The sequence below is a fragment of the Miscanthus floridulus genome, unplaced genomic scaffold (assembly GCF_019320115.1).
Source record: "Miscanthus floridulus cultivar M001 unplaced genomic scaffold, ASM1932011v1 fs_128_1_2, whole genome shotgun sequence".
Classification (NCBI taxonomy): Eukaryota; Viridiplantae; Streptophyta; class Magnoliopsida; order Poales; family Poaceae; genus Miscanthus; species Miscanthus floridulus.
Window position 1 is genome coordinate 6,056 of NW_027096227.1, and position 17,450 is coordinate 23,505.

Below are 17,450 nucleotides of genomic sequence, written 5' to 3' on the forward strand. Positions count from 1 at the left end.
TTAGGGTACAATAGCTGTAAGAGTGCGAAAAGAATTCATCAAATGCATGCTTGTATATTCAATCATAAAAAAGTAACAAAATTAAATAGCAAAAAAAACTCAATTGTTGATTTTTTTTTTTTAAATAGCATCATCACGAAAGAAGAGTACTAACATTTATGGAGATTCAGTTCCTGGGATAGTATAGTAGTTCCGAGTCGCTCTCGTATGCCACCAAGCTGGAGCGTGAAGAACTCCACCAAATCCATCTCATAGGGCACACACGTCACATACCGCCTGCCCTTGTTGTCCAAGTCGAGGATGAAGACTTTCTCCATCACCTTGGTGTCGAGGTCGAGGATGAAGACGCCGCTGCCCCTGAACAGCGCGAGCAACGATCCATGGTTGAAGTTGCACCACCTGTCATTGTGGTGCTGTTGCGGGGCTATTCTAAAAGAAGTGCGGGGCCACACCGCAGCAACCGCAGGGGTGGTGTCGTCATCGTCATCGTCGTCGTCTCCGGCTCCGCCTGGTGGCTGAGTCCAAACAGTCACGTGCAGAGGATACACGGAGGCGACCGCGAGCCTGCCGTCGCTGTTGATGCAGAGGAGCTGTCTGCCTCCGACACGGACGGGGAGCCTCGTCAAGGAGACGCGCGCGGTGGCCACCTCCACGCTGAGCCTGTACAGTTGGTGGTCGTCGCCGTCGCCTCTGCCTCCTCCCGGCCGTCGCCTCCACGTACGGTGGCCATCGTCGACGCACAGCCAGTGCGCCGCACCGCGGTGGACGACGGCGGATCTGGCGCCCACCAGGGAGAAGACGCACCTGTCCAGGCACCTGGTGGGCGCGCTCCAGCGGCGCGTGGCGGCGGAGTACGAGTGCAGGTACGCCGAGTCGACCTCGCCCCTGGTAAGATCTCCATCTTGGGTGATGACGAGCAGCTGCGAGAACGTCCAGCGCACCGGCCTCCCGTTAATGCTGCTGTCGTCGGCGGCTGTGATGATAGCGTAGCCGACCAGTCTACAACCGACGAGTCTCCGGATGCACTCCAACGGCGGGAGAACGTGGCGGTCGCCGGTGACGGGGTTGCAGACGCCAAACAGGTGGCGGTCTTCCATCTCCTCGGGCGTGCGGGGCGCGAGCCACAGCAGCACGATGCCGCGGCGCGCCGCTAGGGGCTCGGCATAGTCGAAGGTGCCGTCGTCGTCGCCGCCGCCGACGAAGGAGGTGAGGGCACGACCAGCAGGGCCGAGCGGCGAGCCCAGGGCCGGCAAGAAGACGGGCGCCAAGGCCGACGACGACGCGCGCTGCTGCGGCAGCGGTGCCGCCATCGTCGTCATCCGCGCCTGCACCATCGCCTTGTTCCCGCTATTGAACCACTTGTCCTGTACGACGACACCCAGGAGGCGCGCGCGGTGGCCCGAGCCCGAGCCCTGGCTGCCAGGGCATAGCTCGCGGAGGAATGCCCGGTCGGTGAAGCGGCGGAGCCACCCGCGGCATGTCACGGCGAGCTTGAAGAGGGCCTTGACGTCTCCCACGCGGGAGAAGATCTCGTGTTGGAGGTGCTCAGGCAAAACCGAGATGCCGTCCGTGCCCGTGCTTCTCCGTCGTCGTCTCTTAGCAGCCGCGTCGTCGTCGTCCGCCATGGGAGAATTGGGATCGCGTCGTCGCCGTGTAATCAACGAAGTAATTCTTCCTCCTAATATAAACAAGTATTAGTAGTGTAACAAGTATTAGGAGGCGGGTCGGACACGGAGGTCGACACGGAGTATATAGATAGAGCAGGAGGCGGGTCGGACGTGGATCGATCGGCGACGCCCCCCATGGATCATGGGATCGCGAGCCCTACTGAAACTCCCGTTCCGGTAATCCGGTTACGTTCTATTCCGGTTTTCCCGTTCCAAACCTCTCCCATCCCGGTTACATTTTCTTTTCTTTTCTTTTTATTTTTCATTACCGTTGAACTAAATGTGTTTCTATTCCATTTTTTTATTTTTTACTGTACATCAACACATGCATATATTATATCAAAATTTAAAGTTAAGATATATATGTACGAGCAAATATTTTTGTGCTTAGCAACATGAGGAAAAAATATATTAAGGCTATATTTTAATGAAATGTAAACTTAATTGGACTTTGCGTATTATTGCCAATGTTAGCTTATATTTGGGTACCATAGTCATCACAAAATAAATTATAGATCTCAAATTTCGTAAAAAGGGAGGGGCAGAGCACGTACAGTGGAGGCGTAAATGCATTAAACCTAAATTCAATCAAGGTCAAATATGTGAGAACAACAAGTTATGTTTTTAGGTAACGATGGATATGCTAGGCACAAGGTTACATTAGGCGCTAGTTAGGTGTTGACCCACTGTGTGGAGCCTAAGCGAACCTACGTGTTTTAAGGCGTTTTGTACACATATACATTTACATATATTGCATCTAAAAGAAAAGATGAGCTTAGATTGGAAAAAAAAGGCCCATCAAAGAGTCCAGCCCACCTTACCCACTCCCAACCTTATCCATCCACCTCTTCCTCAGTCGCACGCTTGCACTCGTCGTCCGCTGCCTCTGCCTCCTCCTAGTTGTGCCCGTCGACCGCTGCCTTTGCCTCCTCCCAGCCATGCTCGTCGCCCGCTGCCTCTACCTCTCCTCCCGATCGCTTCCGTCACCCACCGGCCATCGGCCGCCCGCCGCTAGCCTCCTCCTGGGCACGCTCGCTGCCTCCGACGCACCCGCCATCACTCCTTGAAGCAACGGAGCTCTGGATCTAGGGGCACGCCACCTATCCTCTTCCTACTCCTTAGGCGAGTCGGTGCCCCTCCGCCTAACGCATAAGCATGCCTAGGTGAGCACCTAATAGCGCCTTTTGGAACACTGGCTACTAGACGAGAAGATGTCGCTTAGCACTACTACAAAAAACTTACTGGAGGCCGGCGAAATTGGTTAACGGAGACAGGCATTGCAACTGCCTCCATCCAAAGGTCTCCATTAATACAGACCTATGGAGACGGCTTCTTTGCCTACCTCGGTTAACCTATTAACGTGCAACGGCGAGCCCGTTCTCGAGCCCACCGGCGAGCCTATTCCTAGCCTACTAGCTGGATCTGGCCACCACCGGAGAAGGGTCGAGCCCCGCGCCGCGCCTCCGCCACCGGATCTAGTCGCACCACCACCGGATCCACGCCTCCAGAACCATATATGTCGTCATCGGGGGTGGGGAAGAAGCGGCACTCACCAGATCTACCGTCGAGGGTGGGGAAGGGGTGTCATCGAGCCGGATCCGCTGCTTGAGGGTGGAGCAGCACCGCCGTGTTCGATGGAGGAGTGGCGCCGCCACCGCAGCCTGCTCAGGTTGGAGTGGCACCACCACCGCTGTCGTGCTTAGTGGAGGAGGGGTGCCACCGTCGTGCTCGGTGGAGGAGGGGCGCCACTGCTAGCTCGAGTGGGGGAGGGCCACCGTGCACGGGCAAGAGGAAGGGGCATCGCCGTGCATGAGAGAAGGTGGGGCGCCGTCGTGCACTGGAGAAGGAGGGCGCACGGGAAAAGAAGGGGGTGTCGCACTGGGGCGGTGAGGGAGGAGCTAAGAGAGATAAGTCAGGAAACCCTAACTTCTGCAATTTATATAAGCCCGATAGGTGGTATGGTATGGGCTTTTGGCTAGGCCTCAATATATTTACGGATGTGGGCCTTATAAGGCGCCCGCCTCCGAAAATGGCCTCTATTTTTTGGGAGCTCCGCCTCCGTTACTAGATTTTAGGATGCGGTTATTTAGCGACCGCCTCTGTTAGAGCATTAACGGAGACGGACAACTAAATCTACCCACCTATGTTAATCTTTAACTGAGGTAGGCGCTCAGCCGGCGGCCCTACCACCGATTAACGGAGGTGGCCGCCCAGCCCGCCTGCCTTAGTAATAAAAGGGCACTACCTCGCAAAAATCTTTTCTGTAGTAGTGTAGATGAGGAAGTGGTTACCTTAATCAGAAGGATGGCGACGGAGAACCAAGCAATGAGTAAGGTTGATCCACAGCGATAAACCTTGGCAGCGATGCTTGAGATGGGGAAAGTGGTTACCTATAGTTGGAAGGTTGGCGTCAGAGAAGCAAGTGACTAGTAGATCCACAACAACAAGAGATGGTAGTGATACTTACTAAGTGTAGCGAATTAAACATCATGTGACGACGCACATGGGGAAGGCAAAGACGACGACCGTAGCAGGAAGAGCGAGCTCAGAGGGGGAGCTTACTATGGCAGCTATGGTGGTGGTGGGTGGGTGTGGGGGTGTACCAAAGAAAGAGGAGTGGCGGTGGCGCGGTTATGTTAGGAGGGAGAGGGGAAATACGCTAGAGGTGGTCTTATTAGGGTTTACATTGGCACGAATCTTAAAACAATATGACGGTTTCAACATCTAATAATATTGGAACAATCTTTTAATGTTCATTTTAATTACAAATACACCCTTTGATATTTTGGTAGGAATGAGGGGTGATGGCGGACGAGGGCGGCGGCGCGGCCCAGCGGACGGTGGAGGCCCCTCCGCCGGAGACGGAGAGCACAGTGTGGAGGTAGGACAATGGGAGGTTCGAGACGCCCGACGACGAGGCCTTCCTTCAGTACCGCGCCTCCTCGACGGCCACAGGGGCAGTGCGGCTCCTACGGTGACGGTTATGGACATGTACGTGCCACGGAGCAAGCAAGCACAGGGGCTTGCGGCGTGGCTCTGCGCCGTCGCCTTCACCCACGTGCGGGACCGCCGCATGCGCGTCGTCCCCACCTTCTCCACGCATCTCCGTGAGTAACACCCAGCCCGCCTTCTTCTTCATTATTCGTTCCCCTGTTTTAACAAGCTCCCGTAGTGCAGCCTCAACCTGTATAGTTTCTGCTTGAGGCCCGTAGCCTAGCCCATGGAGTGCAATGGACGAGGCCTGGCCTGCTAGAAATGCAAATGAGCCGTGTTTTCCAGCAAGTCAACACTGGTCTTGGCATTGGATTAATATGCCAGCATTTTTATTAATAAAGGAATATAATGTTGTAACTTCGAACATTCATAAATGAATAAGTGCGTGTATAGCCGTTTATAACAGACTTACGTTGCTTAGACTATACTCCACCCATATGAGGATGATACAAAGTTAAGGTAGAAAACAAAGAAACAAGACTCACTAAATCCCAGCACTTTGCCATCCAAACTTGCTGCACAATTCCAAACATTATGGCCTCCTGCAAACGAATGTCTTCCGTAGTGAAGATAACACACAAAATATCTTACACAAGTTCGAAGCTTCACTACCCAAGAGGTTGGGGTTGCATAAATCCACTTATCGACGTTTTGTGAAGATGGACCTCCAAAGCGACGCTTCCAAGGATGGAAATGACGAGTGTCACCGATGTTGTCCACCTGAAAATCCAAGGCAAAGTTTTCACCTAGAGATCGGTGGATAGGAGGGCTATGGAGTGCCATAATGACACCTCAAGAAGAGAAACGGCGCCCTGAAGGCATCGCCGTTGTCAAGATTGGTAGGAACAGCGTTGAGGCTTTCGTGAGCACATCCACAACAACCACCCACTACCCACACGCAGAAGTAGTCCACCACCAATACCTTGTGAGTTCTGCAAATCGTTTGAGGCCATGGTTATAGCCACCCTCGCGGACCACGATGAGTAGTTGTGCACAATGACTGCCACTAAAGAAGCCATCACATGACACCTATGCGTCACCACCGAGCAGATTTGGACTCAAGAACCCTTGGATCCGGCTGCCCCAAGATTGACTCCATATCCGTCCAAACCACGAGACAAATGGCTGGGGAGGGTGGTGAATCCGACCGTGATGACATGAATCGGAGTCACTCCAGTGGCATCTCCCATGAATGCATCGGTGTAGGGTGTCATGAGAAGCACAAAGGTCCTATTTAGCACAGCTTCGCTGACAGCTTTATGAGTTGTCGTGAGCAGTTTTTTTTACTGAACACCCTTTTTACGACAGCTTAACGGGTGAAGTTCATTTTTAATGCTCTCGCAAAGGAATAGAGATAAGTGAAGCTGAAAAATAGCTTTTCACGGTTCTCTCCCATATTTCCCTCTCTCAATCATGCATAATGCTGTTGATAAAGCTATTTTGTCGAATAGTTTTTTTTTCAAAACAGATTACCTTCATCGAGAAAGCTACTTCTACGATGGAGAAACCGTGCTGTGCCAAACGGGGCCAAAGCATTCACAGCTGCTTCCGAAGAGTTAATGTCGTAAGCCCACACAAAGAAACGAAGAATCATAGCCACTTATTCATCCTTCTCGTGATCGCCCTAAGTACATCTGCAAGGAACCAGTAGATACATTGGTGTCGAATCGACAGTACTAAAAAATTAAAAATGTGTACAAAAATAAAATCTAGGAACCAACTAAAGGTTGGTGGATTTGAGAGGACATGGGACCGTTTGGGAGAGCTTCACCTTCTCCGAAGAGAATCACTCCCAACCTGCCAAATGCTCAAAATGCCAACCGATTCAGGTGGGTATCAGAAGAGAACTAGGAGCTGGGAGCTAAAAAATGTTTCACCTTGCTCCCTATTATATTCTGGTGGAGATCAGTAGAGAATCAATTCTCATCAGCTCCCCACCTTGCTCCCTCCTAGGAATCAAATGGAAACACTCTATCCGAGAATCAAAAAGCAGAACTAAAGAATAAGGGAACAGAGCTCTCCCAAATGGGTCGTAGCATCACTATGCGTCGTCAGTTTAGGCATACTAGGGCCTATTTGGTAGGACTCCAGCTCTGAAAACACAGCTCCAGAATAGAAGCTCCACCATAGAGCTACTCTACGGTGGAGTTGACCTCCCACCAATGTAACACCCAAAATTTGTCTCTTTTGGAAAATAGGTTTAAAATGATTTAATTCTGTATTTTGTGCTCATGAAATGTAGAAAATAAATAAATTTCTCATGAATTTAAAATTTATCATAAAATAGAAACATGTATGTGCATTCATGTCGCTGCATATTATTTTGTGAATGTTTGGTATTGATCAACAATTTCAAAGGAAATTGAAATTTGAACTGAAAATGTTTTGGAAAATTTGTTTGGAAAATAAAAAGAAAAAAAATGAACATCTCCCTCCTCTCTCTCATTTCGGCCTGCTGGCCCAGCTCCCCGACGGCCGCTCCCCTCTCTTCCTTCCCCTCCTCCCATTCTCCTTCCTGGGCCGGCCCAGTCCAGGCGGAACCGCTGCCCCCGCGCCAGCCCAGCACCGCGCCCTTTCCCCGCGCGTCAGTCGCTGCCTAAGCGGGCCCGCTTGTCAGCTCTTTCCCCCACCTCCTCCCGCACGCCCCGCCCAGTCAGGCAACTGCCGCTGCGCAACCGCCGCCCCGTGCCCGCTCCTCGCGACGTGGGCGCGTCGCCCCGCTCCACGGCCTCGTTAAAAGGGAGCCGAGACCCTCCGTGCACCCCTGCTGCCTTTTCCCCGCCCTCCTTTCGCACTTGCTCGGGCCGAAGAAGCCGCAACAACCGCCGCAGCACTCGCCAGATCCACCGTGCGCGTGCAGCCGTTCCCGTCGCCTCGCCGTCGCGTCTGGCCCTCAGCCGAGCTTTGCCGTGATGTAACGAACCACTTGCCGCCTTTGTCTTCTCGTTTTTCCCCTTCAATCGCTAACTCTTGGTCGTCGGTCTTCACAGAACGCCGCCGTCCGCTGCTCACCGTGGTCCGCCATCCTCGCTTCATCACCGCCTTCGATTTTCGCCGTGGTGAGCTCGCTTTGCTCCCCTCTTTTCCCCCGTGCGTTTATTCACGTGTTTCGTGGTCATTTGAGCCTTATCCGCGTGCGCCATGAAGCTCCACGCCGCCGACAATGGCAGAGCCGCCGCGGCTGCACTGTTCCCCGCCGGCGTTTTCTTCTTTTCCCCCCCTCATCTAATCCAAGCCCTTCATCGTCTGATCAATGGCCCTGGATGGCCGATACCCCTTCGGGGGTAAAATTGCTAAAGAGCCCTCCTGTTTTCGCGTAATAGAACCCGCCGTCCTTAGCGTATTTCCCCGAATGCGTAACCCTGTTTAGAAAGCGTAAACCTCACTGTTTAAGTCAAAAGTACGCTTTCAGTATTTACAGAAATGCCATTCGAACTGTTTCGCTTATATAATTGTCGTTTTAACTCTGAATTGATCCATTCAAATCGCGTTAGCTTCGTAATTTCATAAGCTACATGTTGGAGCTACTGTTAGTCAAGTTTGGAACTTTTTAATTTCATGATTAGAATTAATTAAATATAGGGCTATTGAAAAACCCGTTTTAATCATAACTTTCGCATTTTAGCTCCGTTTTTCGTGAACTTCGCGTTGACGTGATCGTAGCGAAACGTAGATTAGTTTTACAAACATTTTATTTTGATTTCAATACTGTTGGTGTACTGTTCTAATGATAGGAGTGTTTGCTTTGCATGAATGCTTTTGGAATGTTGTATGTTGCCGTGTTGGTCGCGTTCAGACGGTGAGGAAAACGTTGGAGACCAAGAACTCTTCGACGACCAGCAGGACCAGCACGAGTTTGTGAACCAAGGTAAGTATAACATGGGCCTTCCTTGATGTCCTATTTCACTTTAATCAATTACTCATTTGCATGTGTCTAAATTTGATACCCGTAAGGACATCCTAGTGATTGTTATCCTGTTTCTTGTCTCCTATGGGTTAAATGCATATGGGTAGATGGCTAGTGCTCTAACTGAACATGATATACATATTGATGAATGATACTATGGAACAAAGTGAGTAACATGAATTATGACAACTGTTCCATAGGGCGAAAGTGCAAATGACCTTTGTTCATGTTGCTCCCGGCCCTCCATAAGGACTTATCTGTCGGCAAAAGCTGGGACTGACAGTGCAACCGGGAGAGTCATATGGCTCTGACTTTAGCTCAGTAATAGGATCTTTCCTAACTAGTTAGAGGTTACCTTTTTGGCGCAAATGGGGCTTGCCACTTTGGGTATAGGGCTGCCTCTGTTCCTATGAGTATAGCCGCGATGGATTTGTGCCATAGGAAAGGGGGGTCCCTACATCTGCCTGCCAAGGAAACCTAGTGGCCCTAACTTGTTAGGGAAACCTATGAAATGGCTTCATAGTGTACCCTGCCCGCTCACCTTGGTAGTGACATGGGAGTAATTAACCCGGGCATATGGGGATCACGACTCGCGGTGAATGTGCACCACCTCTGCAGAGGGTAACAAACTGTTATAACAGCCGTGCTCACGGTTACGAGCGGCCCGGAAAACTCACAGAATAATTGGATGCTTGATGATGATCAATTAAGTTGTTCTATGATGAATTATGGTAAACTTGACCCCGTCATATGTTCTTATGGGAATTAAATGGGAGTTTAAGCATAACTTGATAATACTTGAGAATAAAAGTTTGACCTATTAAAAATGCTAACTGCAGTAAACCAGAGTCTATCCTTTTTGAGCTTCATAACCCCATGTTAGCTTGCTAAGTACGGAATGTACTTACACTTGTTTATTTTCTTTACTTGGATAAAAATCCCGGATGGGTAACAGATGACAACGGGTATGAGGATTTCCCGGAGGATTATTAGGCTTGTGGTCAACCAGTTGACCTTCCCTGTGATGACGGCCACGAGAGTTCATTCTATTTTGTTATTCCGCTGTGATGTATGAGACTAAGTTCTATTATAACTCTGATGTATGAGGCACCGTGATGATACTATTGTAATTTGTCAGCTTGTGTGTGTGATTGATTCCTGGGCACACACGAGTTTTGTGCATTCAATTTTATCCTTAAAATTGGGTGTGACAGAAATTCCAATTTTATCATGTATAATTTGGCAAGTTGGATATTTAGTTGGGGGGGGGGTGTTAGATGGACTTTCAACACTCATAATCCCCTATAATCTGGTCTCACCACCTGGATTATGGGATTATGGTAATCAAGAGTTTTGATTATAATAATTTATCATATAATCAATCATGTTTGGATCAAAATTTATTATATAATCTAATTATTATAATCAGACGGATATCCAAACAAGGCCTTAAGCATATAGTTTCATTAAATTGTACCCAGGTATGTAAAAATCTTCTCCTCGCGCTCACACATGGAATTTTTCACTCCCCTTTCTCTTTCTTCCAAAATAGTATGCATGTAAGGGAATAAACTAAATTTGGGTGAAATAATTCTCTCCCACCACACCCCAGTTGTAGTTACTGAAAACTTATGTTGGATTTACACTCGACTTATGTACTAGAATTAGTAACTATTTGACCTAATTTCTAGGTATAATTGGTGTAACAAAAAAATCGGGTTTGGGGAAAGAATATCCACCGATTCTTACAATACCTTTAATCTAGGCGAGGAATTACCTTTCATGCACCTAAATCTGTTCTTATAACATGGAGGTAGACAATCCCTAAGCATATATATAATAATAATTCATGTGTACAATTTCAACTTCTATTATTGTTATTAGCATTTAAGTTAGCACCTAAGCCATGTTTTTCTACTCTGCTTGGATCAGCTAAAGTTTTTATTACATACACTAGTTTTCTAACTTTTTTTTGGGATATAACTTGGGCTGTTTGGATTGGCTAGAGTTTTAATTTCTTTAGCAGCGTATCAAAAAAAGAGTTTTCTTAGCAGCTAACAACTTATTTTAGTTGATGCAAACAGGGTATTAATTTGTTCTCAGGTCGTGTTGACAATTTCCATGTCAATAAATGCAACAAATTAGAAATATAATTAACCACACATGGTGAGGAGACCTTGAATGCGAGGGTGTAGACGAGTGGAAAAGGACCCAAGATGGCCAGGGCGACACGGTTGCTCTCCCTTATGTAGCGGAGGGTAGGTGGAAACCGGCGAGGGCTGGGGTACCCTGGGCTGCACCTTGTGTCGCAGCGCATAGCCTGGCGCGAGCTGCTGGAGAATCATGGCGGGCAGCGGCGCCAGCGCATCCACGACGAGGTAGACGAGGGCGATGTGCCACATGAGCCACAGGTCCGGCATCGCCGCCAAGTAGCGGAACCACGAGGCCTCCGCCCAGGTCACAGAGCGCCCCAGCGCCGCCTCCGCCTCCGCTGCGGTGCCATAGAGCATCATCGCGCTGCCGCCCGGCTGCTACACTCTAGTATATACAGCTAGCTAGACGATACTCTCTAGCTGCGAGAGTGGCTGGGTGTACTTATGTTCAAGCCGCTATGGCTGAGTGGTGAGCTGAGTGCCTATTTATAGTGGACTGGCATGGCTCCGTGACACGTCGCCACTCGCCCGCAATGCATATATTATTGGCTTTTTCCAGGCCAATAATGCAAGAGAACGGTGTAGTAGAGGAGCCGGTCGTGGCCCCCTTGCCACCCAGATGCGGCTCTCCATGCTCGCAGGCCACGGCCCGCACGAGAGTAGCCATGTTTTGCTAGCTTGGCCATAAATCAGTCATACTTTTTTTGCGCATCTAGGTTAGTAGTCATGTTTTGCTAGCTTGGCCATAAATCAGTCCGAGCTCTAGCGAGTTTGGAGCATTATCCTTTGTTGTTCTTATTCGTAAAACTGACATTTCTTGAAGAAATTACCTCTTTATTACTAGTTTGCTCGAAAGCTAATCGTAATGTTCTATAAAAAAAAAAACAAATAAAGCAAATTTTGAGCATGAACATAATTTAGATCAGAGGCATCAAAAGATAGAAGAATGACCAGGAGCACACTCAGAACGATGCGAACCAAGGAAACGGCCGGCTAATAGTAGAGGTGACAGACACCAGCCATTGGCCGAGAGCCGGGCGTGGCCCCTGGCCGCCCAGGCGCAGCTCAATTGAAAAGCTGGTTTGTTCGCATCCGCTTGTTCCACCGTACGTACCTGCGACCAGTTATTAGTACATAAGAAAAGACCAAAGTGCTGCTAAGGATAAGAGTGATTATTAGTGATCAGGTTCTTCCTGGATACTGGCCCACATGGAACTGGAAGTTATTGCACGAAAATTGCTTCCTCAAATAGAACAGAGGGACATCAGGAAGGGTGCCCAGGTATATGTTTTGTTATACGGCCCTGTTCACTTCGCTGCCAAAGCCAGACGGAAAAGTACGGTTCGCTGATTTGTTATGAGAGAAAAACAATGTACCATGACTGATAAGCTGATAAGTTCAAGCGAACAACAATTATCTATCGCCGTTGGTTTCCATGTCGAAAATTTGGCTCGATTTATAGAAAATACGAACAATATTTGTATCTCCAAATAAATTTATTAAAAAACTAGATTCAAATATCTATGTAATGATATTAATTACGTAGCATACATATTAATATTTCTATATATATATATTTAGTCAAAGTTGTTTTTGAAGCGAAAACGACAGATATTTAGGGATGGAGCAGGAGTATGATGTGTGATCACATTTTTTCATGCTTTTGCGGAATAATTTTTTGTGCTTACTGCAGTGGTTTGCTATAACACGAATGTATTCTTTGTTGATTCTGGCAGACAACCTTTACTGCTCTCTCCGTCCTAAAAAAAATGTAATTATGGAACGGTGTCATGTTTTAGTATATTAAGTTTGAGAAATTATAGATAAAAAGGTATAAATATTTATAATATCAAATAAATACCATTAGATTAATTATGAAATGTATTTTCATAATAAATTTATTTGTAGCCATAAATGTGAAGCACTTTAACTGACACGCAACTCATAGTTGTATCCTTTTAGGGACAGAGGTAGTACAATAACTTCAAGCTGTACTGCAAGGCATTTCCCTCACAAAGGGAATCTTTAATTGAATGAAATGCAATCTATGCATTAATATCTGCTTATAGTGCTTGGTGATCACTATGTTTTGTATGCTAATTGCAAAATGAAGTCAACAAACAGAGCTAGGACGTCTTTTAGATCTGTAGTCTAGACATATTATAATGGAAGATAATGCTAGGGTCAGGACGTCCGTTTGCCCCCGCTCGTCCGGACACGTCTCCCAGATGTGCAGTGGACCGGCCCAACGACCCCTTCAAATCCCCTCATCCGTTTCTAATAAAAAAATACGCTCGTCGCTCTTATCCGCTCATTCCTCCTATCTGCTGGTCGCTCCTATCCGCTCGCCTGCGCCTCTGAGGAGCGGCGCTCGGCCACTGGACTACCGGCCCTACCTGCTAGGTGCCGTGCGCGGCCTCCTCTAAGCCGTGGCGCTCGGCTGTAGGCCCTGCCTGCCAAGCTTGGCGCTCGGCCACCAGACTGCCGGCCCTGCCTGCTAGGCACGGTGCGCGGCCACCTCTGAGCCACAGCTACCCTCTGCCTCCTTGCCGCGTCAAGTTGCTGATGCCTCCCTACCGCCTCGGGCAGCCGTGGCCACTAGCCCGCCACCTCCAAGCGTCGCTGGGCCGCTGCCTCTGGCGAATTCCACACGCCGATGAGCCTCCATTCTCCCAAGCAGCAAGGAGATATTGCGATGTGCTGAAAACGCATGTTGTAAGAATATGTTTCATGTGTTTCTGGTGTTTCAGAGGAATGTTAATTGTTTAATGCAGATGTTTCAAAAGTAGATCGAGATGTTGCATATGTTGCAATGGTTGTACCCGTATATTGCAAATGTCTGTTTCCAATGTTTAATTTGTGTTTTAGGATGTATGCTGTAAGTGTGTTTTATTTAAATGTTGCATAAGTTCCACACATATGTTGCAAGTGTTTTATCTGGATATTGTGTATGTTTTGCAATGGTTTTCAAGTGTTTTCTAGGTGTTTTTTGCAAGTATTTCAGAAGCATATTTTAAGTGTTTCATCTGCCCTTTGACGTATGTTGCAAGTGTTGCATCTCAATGTTTCAAAAGTAAATCAGGTGTTGCATCTCCCTCATCGCTTTTCTGCTACCTCACGTCGGTGTCTTCTCCTTCTCCGGGCGTTGGCTGGGCATCTGCCGCCCTCTACTCCTCTTTGTGATGCTAGTGACATTCAGGGCAGCGCGTGAACTTACGCTGGAAGCGGATGGGGAGGGCGCAGGCGGTCTCTACGTGGGATGCGCGTGCCGAAAGCGGAGGGGGCATGGGCGGGAAGCAGGATGGGGGCTTGGGTGTCTGGACGGGGAGGCGTGGAGGGGGCGCGGGCTCCTACGTGCATGGACACGCGTGAATGGAGCAACAGGCACCGGCGTCCTAACGCGGACGTTCGTTCGGACGTTCAGGCGCTAGTAAGGCCCTATCATGAAACTTCAGTACATAGTAGTTAATAGATGGCCTAAAGTCATTCAATTGGGGAAAAGATTTCTGCTTCCGACCATAAGGCTAGTGAGTTAAAAGGGAATGCCTAAAGGCATCCTACACTCATGTAATTTTATTCACTAGTACAGAACTGACCACTACCAGACAATCACTGCTGATTGCTTTCAAATCGATAGTAATAGTGTATCACAGCTGATTCGTGGCTTGAGACCAACAGTGATAAGCTACCCGGCTGTGATATTGGGTTCATCATTGCTAGTTCAAGCCACTAAACCGACAGTGGATATGGGTTTTATCACTGCTGTTCTTGGCTTAAACTGGCATTGATACTATTACATTGCCGGTTCGGGACATGACCCAGCAGTGATAGATTGCACGAAAAACTTCATAACTTCATGTGATGTCTGATAAAGATGAACTTTATACCAAAGTTTTAGTATTCGACGAGATCTACAACTTTGTAGTTCACAACTTTTTTATTTAAAGTCGTTTTGATGCCAAAATATTTAATCCACAAGATTTTATACAAGTTAATATATACCAAAGGAATCCATATGCTTTATAGTCACAAGTGAGTGTGTAGTGTACTGGTAGTGGTAGGGAATGTCTCGGGTGGAGAAATGGCCAAAATAAAAGTTGTAGATTTCCAAAAGTTATGAACCTCTATAGTTGACAACTTTTTAATTTGAAATCATGTATCCAACAAAATTACATTTGAATTTCTTACATTTGAAATTCAAAATTTTCAAACGATCTCGGATGGAGAAACGACCAAAACAAAAGTCGCACATCCCAAAAAGTTGTACAACTTTGTAGTTGACACTTTTTTCATTTAAAATCGTTTGTCCAAGAAAAATTACATTTGAATTTCCTCACATTTGAAATTCAAATTCGTCAAATGACCTTAGAGGGAGAAATGACCAAAACAGAAGCTGTAGATCTCGAAAAGTTATAGAACTTTGTAGTTCACAACTTTTTCAGTTAAATTTGTTTAGGGTCTCAAATACTCATTTCAAAACCAGATGAACATAAAATGGAGAGGACGAATATCCCAAATGGGCACAAGTGTCTTATGGGTGGAGTGGTTAAGGGACGAATGCGTGAAGCCTCCCGGTATTAAAAAAAACTGCTATTTTTTGCCCAAATTTATGAGCCCCCTCATCATTGGCTGCCCAATGGGGTCTCCCGGTATTAAAAAAATTGCTATATTTTCAGCCCAAATGTATGAGCCCCCTCATCACTGCCACTTTCCTACTGCCGGTTTAAGAAACCGATAGTGATAAGGGTTTTTGAACTGGCAGTGAAGAGCTCTTCTGGGGTAGTGATTGCCACAATGTACATGCAAGGTGTACGTCTTTCTCTATTCTCATATATATGAACTCCTTATTAAGATACTCAGCGTAGTGGTAGTTACGATGTACAATATTGCATGCATTCTCAATCTTTGTTTCGCTGCTGTGAAATGTGCTTCAGTGATGCAGCTTATTTGCCACATTGACTTGTGGAAGGCCCTATATGTAGGTGTGATGTTTGCATCATGTCAACATCAAGCAGATCATCAACTGAAGTTAGGATCGATGCTATTTTGTTTTAGTATTAGAGATGAGGGCATTTATAGTGAACATAGTCATATTTTACAAGCAAACATATGATATGTGGCTGCAAATTGATCAAGCTAGCTAGGGGCCAATGTTTTTTCTCCGTCTGTAAAAATTGTATAAGTATCAATGTTGACTTTAAGGACAATTTTGAGATATGTAACTGTACAAGTATAAATGTTGTCTTTAATGAAAATTTTATTTTGAGATATGTTTACCCAATTCTGTGGTTGATAAGTATGTGAACTGCTATGGATATTGAAAATGCTTTAAATTGCATGTAATGTGAAATTTATTATATAAAATTATGTCAGTTCATAGCGATAAATTATTGGTTGCTAAAAGCTTATATCGTCAAAACCAATAGTCGCTAAAAATTTCTAACAGATTATTTGTCGGTATAAATATTAGCGTTCACTTATCAGTCGGTATAAACAATTTGGTCAGTATAGATTCATACTGACGCCACTTACCGCGACTGTTACATCGGTTCGTATAACATTACAGCGACCCATCATCATTCGCTGTAACAACTTATAGCGACTCTTTGTAGTCTATAGGTTGGCTTGGTATAGTGTGAGTGTGTATGCCGATCCATGTCTATTCAGTTCATGAGTCCTAGAGTTGTACGCTTCTTTAACTGAAGAAGCCAAAGACTAGGCCGCCTATAGAAGAAAGTATATGGCTGATTTGATATCACCTACTCACACCATTCCGAGTTATAAGATATTTTGGATTTTTCACATACATAATTTTTGCTATACACTTAGATATATACTATGTTTAGATATATAGTAAAACAAATGTATGTAGAAAAGGCAAAGCAATCTTATAATTTGTTATAAAGTGAGTTCAGCCGATACAAACAAATATATTGTTATGTTTTTCTTACTTTTTTTTTCCGTCTTGGTTAGTAGTCTTGCTTTGCTAACTTATTCAATGTTCACAAATCAGTCCTGAGCTCTAGCGAGTCTGGAGCATTATCCTTTGTTGTTCTTATTCATAAAACAGACAACGCTTTGCTGTAGTCAAAGAAATTATCTCTTTACTAGTTTGCTCGAAAGCTAGTCGTAGAGTTTCTAAGAAAATGAAGCAAATCTAGTCATTGAGGATTGCTTCTATGTTTTTCTCCGTCTGTAAAAATTGTATAAGTATCAATGTTGACTTTAAGGACAATTTTGAGATATGTAACTGTACAAGTATAAATGTTTGTCTTTAATGAAAATTTTATTTTGAGATATGTTTACCCAATTCTGTGGTTGATAAGTATGTGAACTGCTATGGATATTGAAAATGCTTAAATTGCATGTAATGTGAAATTTATTATATAAAATTATGTCAGTTCATAGCGATAAATTATTGGTTGCTAAAAAGCTTTATATCGTCAAACCAATAGTCGCTAAAATTTTCTAACAGATTATTTGTCGGTATAAATATTAGCGTTCACTTATCAGTCGTATAAACAATGTTGGTCAGTATAGATTCATACTGACGCCACTTACCGCGACTGTTACATCGGTTCGTATAACATTACAGCGACCATCATCATTCGCTGTAACAACTTATAGCGACTCTTTTGTAGTCTATAGGTTGGCTGTGGTATAGTGTGAGTGTGTATGCCGATCCATGTCTATTCAGTTCATGAGTCCTAGAGTTGTACGCTTCTTTAA

At 46.2% G+C, this 17,450-nt stretch overlaps 1 protein-coding gene across 1 annotated transcript; it reads right to left on the reverse strand.

Moving 5' to 3' along the window:
- Positions 1-1,984, reverse strand: LOC136530422 (uncharacterized). Its single transcript, XM_066523162.1, has one exon. The coding sequence runs from the start codon at positions 1,623-1,625 to the stop codon at positions 150-152; it is 1,476 nt and encodes a 491-aa protein (XP_066379259.1). The 5' UTR covers positions 1,626-1,984; the 3' UTR covers positions 1-149.
- Between the last annotated feature and the right edge of the window lie 15,466 nt (positions 1,985-17,450).

Coding starts and splice junctions, on each gene's coding strand:
- LOC136530422 (XM_066523162.1), bottom strand. CDS start 1,625: ATGGCGGACGACGACGACGCGGCTGCTAAGAGACGACGACGGAGAAGC.